This window comes from Ranitomeya imitator, chromosome 3 (assembly GCF_032444005.1).
Source record: "Ranitomeya imitator isolate aRanImi1 chromosome 3, aRanImi1.pri, whole genome shotgun sequence".
Lineage (NCBI taxonomy): Eukaryota > Metazoa > Chordata > Amphibia > Anura > Dendrobatidae > Ranitomeya > Ranitomeya imitator.
This window is the reverse complement of record NC_091284.1, coordinates 148,115,004-148,123,715: the sequence shown is the minus strand read 5'-3', so window position 1 is coordinate 148,123,715 and position 8,712 is coordinate 148,115,004. Positions and strand designations below refer to the sequence as shown.

The 8,712-nt window shown below is 39.6% G+C and overlaps 1 protein-coding gene across 1 annotated transcript; it reads left to right on the top strand.

The window, feature by feature from the left end:
• Positions 1 to 4,491: 4,491 nt before the first annotated feature.
• NR0B1 (nuclear receptor subfamily 0 group B member 1) lies at positions 4,492 to 8,391 on the top strand. Its single transcript, XM_069760069.1, has 2 exons — positions 4,492 to 5,191; positions 7,073 to 8,391. Exons 1-2 carry the CDS (start codon positions 4,588 to 4,590, stop codon positions 7,315 to 7,317), a joined length of 849 nt encoding a protein of 282 aa, XP_069616170.1. The 5' UTR covers positions 4,492 to 4,587; the 3' UTR covers positions 7,318 to 8,391.
• The last annotated feature ends 321 nt before the right edge of the window (positions 8,392 to 8,712 follow it).

Below are 8,712 nucleotides of genomic sequence, written 5' to 3'. Positions count from 1 at the left end.
TCTAGCATTACCTGGCTATCTGACATGGCGATCTAAGTTGTTGCAGCTGTGCGGAGGTGCTTTTTTCTTTTTCTTTTTCTTGGATAGTTTATTTATCTCTCTGTGTCATCAGTGGGGTCCTCCAGGGTCTCCTGCCATAGTGTTTCATTTCATTCAAATATTGATGGTGACACTCATGCCCCTGGAGACTGCAGGACAGCTTGAATTTCTATCAATTGGAATCTCTTGTTTTGCAACTTTTCACCAATTTATCTCTGCTGTCCACGTCTAGTGAGATTAGCTATAGTGCCATGGGTTGTAAACCTCTTGATTATGTTGCGTAACGTGGATAGAGGAACATCAAGATCTCTGGAGATGCACTTGTAACATTTAGATTGTTGATATTGTTCAACAATTTCGATTCACATGTACTCAAACAGTTCTCTTCTCCTCTTTCTGTTCTCCATGCCTAATGTGGCACACAGACACACAATGAAAAGATTGAGTCAACTTCTCCTCTTTTTTATCTGGTTTCAGGAGTGATTTTCATATTAACCACACTTCCTACTTTCCACAGGTGAGTTTGAACAAGCATCACACACCTGATACAAAGTTGTTTACTCACAATTTTGGAAAGATGCCAACAATTTTGTCTGGCCCATTTTTGGTGTTTTGTGTGAATTTATTTTCAATGTGACTTTTTATCTTTTTTTGTGTTGTTCCAATACACTCAAAGGGAAAAAACATGCAAATAACAAAACATGTGTAATCGCAATAAATTTCTGAATACCTCATTTTCTGGAAGAATTTCAAGAGTGACAACACTTTTGTCCATGACTATGTATATACTGTATATATATACAATATACAAACTGTATATATATATATATATATATATATATACAGTGGGTACGGAAAGTATTCAGACCCCTTTAAATTTTTCAAATTTTTCACGCTTTGTTTCATTGCAACCATTTGGTAAATTCAAAAAAAGTTTATTTTTTTCTCATTAATGTACACTCTGCATCCCATCTTGACTGAAAAAAACAGAAGCAATACCAAAAATAATGCTTTACAAAACTAATGGGGAGTAACACAGTACAGGAAAATTGGTGGGTATGGCTAAATATGGCAAAAAATATATAATCCACAATTAAGGGGGGTACTATATACATATTAGAAAATGCTCATATAGATACATTCAATCAAAATGACTGTGCATACAAATGCTATCAAAGTCCTGGGGACAAAGCTTTCCAGAGAGAAACGCGCGTCGGGTCTGGTGGGTCCCTGGCTTGTGGCTTCTATAAGGTAAACGCTGTTTATACATATTGTTTGTGGGCATAGTTGATATCATTGTATGTCTATTGGTCTGCTTTAGCCATGGTTTTCCCTGAATCCATAGTATTGTATGTTTGCTATGTTTATATAAGTTAATTATGTGTATTATACTCTGTATACTTGTACGTTCTGGTCATTCTTAGGACTAAGCAGATTTATGGTTCCTTGATAGCATTTGTATGCAAAGTCATTTTGATTGTATGTATCTATATGGACATTTTCTAGTGTTTATATAGTACCCCCCTTAATTATGGATTATATATTTTTTGCCATATTTAGTAACACCCACCAATTTTCCTGTACTGTGTTACTCCCCATTAGTTTTTTATTCTTTAACCCCTTTCTGACCTCGGACGGGATAGTACGTCCGAGGTCAGATCCCTTGCTTTGATGCGGGCTCCGGCGGTGAGCCCGCATCAAAGCCAGGACATGTCAGCTGTTTTGAACAGCTGACATGTGCCCATAATAGGTGCGAGCAGAATCGTGATCTGCCTGCACCTATTAACTAGTTAAATGCCGCTGTCAAACGCAGACAGCGGCATTTAACTACCGCTTCCGGCTGGGCGGCCGGAAATGACGTCATCGCCGACCCCCGTCACATGATCCGGGGTCGGCGATGCTTCAGAATTGTAACCATAGAGGTCCTTGAGACCTCTATGGTTACTGATCGCCGGCAGCTGTGAGCGCCACCCTTTGGTCGGCGCTCACAGCACACCTGATTTTCAGCTACATAGCAGCGAACAGCAGATCGCTGCTATGTAGCAGAGGCGATCGTGCTGTGCCTGCTTCTAGCCTCCCATGGAGGCTATTGAAGCATGGCAAAAGTAAAAAAAAGTTAAAAAAATGTGAAAAAAATAAAAAATATATAAAAGTTTAACCCCTTCACCCCCCGGAGCTTTTTCATTTTCGTTTTTTGCTCCCCTCCTTCCCAGAGCCATAACTTTTTTATTTTTCCGTCAATATGGCCATGTGAGGGCTTATTTTTCGTGGGACGAGATGTACTTTTGAACGATACCATTGATTTTACCATGCCATGTAACAGAAAACGGGAAAAAAATTCCAAGTGTGATGAAATTGCAAAAAAAGTGCAATCTCACACTTGTTTTTTGTTTGGCTTTTTTGCTAGGTTCACTAAATGCTAAAACTAACCTGCCATTATGATTCTCCAGGTCATTATGAGTTCATAGACACCAAACATGTCTAGGTTATTTTATATCTAAGTGGTGAAAAAAATTTCCAAATTTTGCTAAAAAAAAAAAAAAAAAATTGCGCGATTTTCCGATCCCCGTAGCGTCTCCAATTTTCGTGATCTGGGGTCAATTGAGGGCTTATTTTTTGCGTGCCGAGCTGGCGTTTTTAATGATACCATTTTGGTGTAGTTACGTTCTTTTGATCGCCCGTTATTGCATTTTAATGCAATGTTGCGGCGACCAAAAAAACGTAATTTTGGCGTTTTGATTTTTTTTCTCGCTACGTCATTTAGCGGTCAGGTTAATCCTTAATTGTTTTTATTGATAGATCGGGCGATTCTGAACGCGGCGATACCAAATATGTGTATGTTTGATTTTTTTTTAATTGTTTTATTTTGATTGGGGCGAAATTAATTTTAGCATGGGAGGCTAGAAGCATGCATAACTCGATCGGCTCTGCTACATAGAGGTGAAGTACAGATCACCTCTATGTAGCAGAAATGCAGGGTTGCTTTGAACGCCGACCACAGGGTGGCGCTCAAAGCAATCGGCCATCAACAACCATAGAGGTCTCAAGGAGACCTCTGGTTGTTATGGCGATGCACTGCTGACCCCCGATCATGTGACGGGGGTCAGCAGTGCGAGCAATTCCGGCCGCGCGGCCGGGAGTGCTAGTTAAATGCCGCTGTCAGCGCTTGACGACGGCATTTAACTAGTTAATGAGCGCGGGCGGATCGCGATTCCGCTCGCGCTCATTGCGCGCACATGTCAGCTGTACAAAACAGCTGACATGTCGCGGCTTTGAGGTGGGCTCACCGCCGGAGCCCACCTCAAAGCAGGGGATCTGCCAGCTGACGTACTATTCCGTCAGCTGGCAGAAAGGGGTTAAATCACCCCCCTTTTGCCCCAATCAAAATAAATCAATAAAAAAAAATATCAAATCTACGCATATTTGGTATCGCCGCGCTCAGAATCGCCCGATCTATCAACTAAAAAAAAGCATTAACCTGATCGCTAAACAGCGTAGCAAGAAAAAAATTCGAAACGCCAGAATTATGTTTTTTTGGTCTCCGCGACATTGCATTAAAGTGCAATAACAGGCGATCAAAAGAACGTATCTGCACACAGCTCGCATTGATGTGCCATCCTGGATGAGCTGCACTATCTGAGCCACTTGTTTGGGTTGTAGAGTTTGTCTCATGCTACCACGAGTGTGAAAGCACAACAAACATTCAAAAGTGACCAAAACATCAGCCAGAAAGCATTGGTACTGAGATGTGATCTGTGGTCCCCACCTGCCAGGGGCAACTTCTTTGTGCACCACATGGAAATCAATGATGAGATTTAAGATATTACATGCCATTACATGTTAGTGTCTGACATTTCAGATATGTCAGTAAAAGCAAATAACTCCCTTAAATATAAACAAGATTTTCGGGCCACATAAAGGGTGACCAAATTACATCTCTTCGAGGTCTTACTACTGTATGTTCTCATCCTATTTGTGTGAGTTGCTTTCCATTCATTTTAAAAGTAAGATATTTCATGTAAATTCACTTTGTTTAACCCTAATGTAAATGTTGGAAATGAGATTATCTTAGAAACTATATTTGATTATAATCTAATTATATATTAGCAGAATGCGCTATAATCAAAGAGGAATTATTTGTAATTAGAATTCATCATATTTTTGAAAGACTGGCATTGCATGAGTGCAGAGTATTTCCATTTAGCACTGTCTCATGCAGTGTGCTGCCATTTCTGAGCTGTATGAAGGATGAAGTGTACACAAGCCCTTCAGATTGACTCTAAGGCTCCCTCTAGTGGCCAGAAATGTGAAAAGCAATGAAGGAGGTGTGAGTTTTTCCCTTCTATCTCTCTTTTTCAGCCAATAATGAGAGTCTGCCCCTTTTGAACTGCAGTTATTGTCTGACTGGAAACAAAGGTATAAATATAACCTGAGGGGCAGGCAAGGGAGGATCTGCATACTATCTGTCTGGTTTCAGTTAAAGGCAGAACAGCAAAAGCAACTGATGCAGCCAGGGAGCTGTCAGATTGCACGTCTCTGCATTTCTCCATGGCTTGTTCAGATAAGTGTCACTGTTCTGTAGACAACAGGAGGCACAGCAGTATCTTATACAATATCCTGAAGCATGAAGAGCACAAAGAACTGCACAAAGGCAGGAAGGAAGAGCACACAGGGGGCTATGGACAAGGCTGCTCCTGTGGAGCTCAGAAGAAGGTCACTCTGAAATGCCCCCAGGTTACCTGCAAGGCTGCCTCAGCAGTGCTAGTGAAGACACTGAGGTTTGTGAAGAGCCTGCCCTGCTTCCAGGAGCTACCCCTAGCTGACCAGCTACTGTTGGTGAGGAGCTGCTGGGCTCCTCTGCTGGTGCTGGGACTTGCACAGGACAAGGTAGACTTTGAAACTGTTGAAACATCTGAGCCCAGCATGTTACAAAGGATTTTGACTAACAGACAAGGAGCAGAGAGGAAACCGCACCAGGAACAGCAAGATTCATTACCACTTGGAAATAGTCTCCAGCAGCAGCATAAAGTGATGCCACTGCCCACCGCCACCGAGATCAGGTGGATCAAGGAGTTCTTGGAGAAGTGCTGGAGCCTGGGGATTAGCAACAAAGAGTACGCCTATCTAAAAGGGATTGTACTGTTTAATCCAGGTAAATATGGCTAGCAACATTCAGGAATAAACTGATATAAAAAGTGTATCAATATCCATGGATAATCAATAGTTAAAATGTTGTATCAATACGCTGTTTCTTTTGGACATATGATATGTAACTATCAGTGTTTCCATAAAGTAGTAGTTTTATCTACAGCACTACATGAAACGGCAGATAGCACTTAGTGATGTCACCAGGTGCGACATTATGACATCACAAACTCAGGTGTGCTGTATCCTCGTCCGTGCCCTTCCAGTTATTATGTGGTCAGCAGTCTGGGAAACACTTTAGTGAAGCTCCTTTGTGAGGTTCAGAGTTTGCATGGTGCTTGTGCATTTTTTTACTCCATTGATGAAGTTGAGGAAATGCAGTGTCTGGATGTGAGAGCTGGGAGCGAAGAGAAGGATATGGATTCAGTTCACACAGGTCTGATGTTCACTTTATAAGGAGCAGCATTTTGTAAGTGGGGAACAGTTTTTTGGCAGGTTTCCACGCTAAGACCACAAAAAGAACAAAACCGCTCCCAAGAAATACAATAAGCTGCTGCTATCTGTTTTAATTTATTTTATATGCAAAAAAAAAAAAATTCCCAGTGATCATCTATAGCAGAAGACCAATAGATCAGTGCCAGCTTTGGCAATACCAGTCTAATCTTATGACACACCATGATACCACAGCATTCTCAGTAGTTTTACATTGGACTGTGGAAGCATTTGCTTTTTTTTATTATTTAACTAATTAATCTCCGTGATAACCAAAAGTGACATCATTCGTATTTTCAGCTCCGCCACATGAGAATGTACAGCGATTAGTAGGGCGAGGTTGATTAACCAGGATTCGTCATACAGTCATGGTGGAGGTTTTCCTTAGCATTACACGTCTAATTAATCGGTTAGTAAAGAAAAATGAACACATTTTACAACATATCTTGCTGAAATTGGACTTTATTTCTTATCTAACTTATAACTACTTATTAGTAACATCGCCCTTTTTAGGACCAATAATTATATTAATGATCATTCTCGGATTATATATAAAAAAAATCAATACAGTGACTTTTATTGTTGAAAAATAGTCACGGTGTTAGTAGTGAGTACATTACAGTGCCAGCATTGTTAATGTACAGGGTGGTCTACATGGTAGACTTGTGACTCAGTGAATGAACCCCACATCTTGCACTGTCCTCATACTATGCTTTTAGGTATTCAGTGTAAGATATTGGGGATTCTTTAGTTCTTTGAATCTGAGGTTGAGAAACGCTGGTCTTACTTCCATACGAGTTAAGAAGTTCTCATGACATTCACTTAATTGACTTATAATGAAAACTCAAAGATGCAAAGCATGGTTCATGGTTTTTAAAGTTTCCCAGTGCTTCACTTGATCAGTCTAGTGGGTTTGTTTGCCCAGATCATGGAAAAAGTAAAAAAAGTGTACCTTTACTTAGGAAGTTATATAACATTTCCCACATGGATTGGCGATATTCTAGCAGTACACTAGTGTCCATATAGCTGACGTGTTTTTGTTTTCCCAACCATTAATGTGTTGTAAACCTGCGCCAACATGCTGTTTTCTAATAGAGTATAAAATACTTTAATCATTAATGGCCGCTCGTTTATAGCCATTGACGAAGAAGCTGCTTATAGCCGTTAACAATATGATATCTGCGGCAAATTACACGTTGGCGCAGTTTTGGTTGAAGCACAAACACTTGTGCAACAGTAAAAAGCGACATGTGAGCCCAACCTCAACCATCTGAATTAAATAATCCTAATCAGTCTGGGTTATTGCTTGAATAATATTTAGAGCATCATTCCTTACTGTTATTCATTGCTTAAGAGTATAATATCGTTGACTGTTCTCTTTATTTTGTGCACACAGATTTGCCGGGACTACACTGTGCTCGGTATATCCAAGGATTACAACAGGAAGCCCACCAAGCCTTAAATGAGCATGTGAAGATGATCCAGAGATGGGATCACTCCAGATTCACCAAGTTAATTATTGTTTTGTCCTTGCTGAGATCCATCAATGCCAACGCCATTGCTGAACTGTTCTTCAGACCCATCATTGGCTCGGTGAATATGGACGACATGTTATTGGAAATGTTGGGTGCAAAAATATAATTGCATCCACCGACGGACTTTTATATGATAGGAAATGTACATATTCCAAGCTTGACAGAGGGCCAGTTGCACAAAGGCCCCACCTGATCCTTTAACATGGGTGTAGGAATCATATATGTGCCCATGAGTAGGCTTTCAGTAGTTTTCAAGGTACAGTAGTATGCTTGACCTACGGTACTTGGTTTCTATGTTTTTAGATGCACAGATACAGCAAAGCAAATATAGCACTTAATGTTCATAAAATGCTATATTCATATACTAAAGTTATATAAGATAGCAAAACATTATTGCCTTCAGAATTGAATTATCATTGGCGTCACATTTCCGTTGGATTTGCAATATCTGGTGTAATACATGGACTGTTTGCTTAGGCTATAGCTGTACAAATATGTGGATGTATTAGACTTTGGAGCCAAAGTTATATAGGTAAGACCAGCTGTAATTTCCACATATGATGGGAACTAATGCAAATGATTGACAGTCAATAGAAAGAAATACATACTGTATGATCTGTGGTATGTTTGATAAGAAAACTCGTAAGGGCTACGTATGTGTCAATTCCTGATTTTTGTTCAAATTGATCACTGTTATATTAGTAGATAAGCCATTTGCACTTCTTATAAAGAAGCAAGCCTATTTTGAAGAGGACCTATCAGCTTATCCCCAAATGTCCATGAGGAATAAAAAAAGGAATGTCAAAACTGGAATTTTATGGAGAATCCATAAAATATCCCAATGGACAGATGAACTGACAGATCCTCCGTAGCTCGTGCAGTAAGAAACACCTATGTGCACTTACAAACTACCAGTCGGCCTTCAGCATTTATTGAAATACTGGTTTAAGTGCATTTTATTTCCCTTAGCGTACATAGTGCCAGCATCTATATGATTTCTCCTTCCGTGCCAACTTCAGAAAAGCCTCTCTTCAGGACGTTATTGCTTTCTAATACCTTTTATTTTCAAAACGAAAAAAAAACAACTAGATTCTGTTATTGTGGTTTAAAGTATTGTAAAATATGTAACTTATTGTTTTTACAAAGACAATATTTTTTTAATGCAATAAAAATATTCTTGAAAATGCTGCGGTCTGCTTTGTTATATTTAGCGCATGCTTGTTTCATTTAAAGGACTTGTCGTGGTTTAGAAAACCATTTTTCATATGCCATATAATAATGCGGTGTACAACAAGAAACAGTGGCAAAAATGTCTCTAACTTTGGAGGACTTAGTATGTGCTCGTGTGCATAGAGACACCATTGATTTCAGTAAGTGTATAATGCCTAATTTCTCCTGTGGCCGTACAATGGGTACACTCAGTACACAATATCACTAGAGAATATACTGTATAACATTGTTTTTTCATTTGAAATTTTTTTTAAATCATTGAGATAGAAAA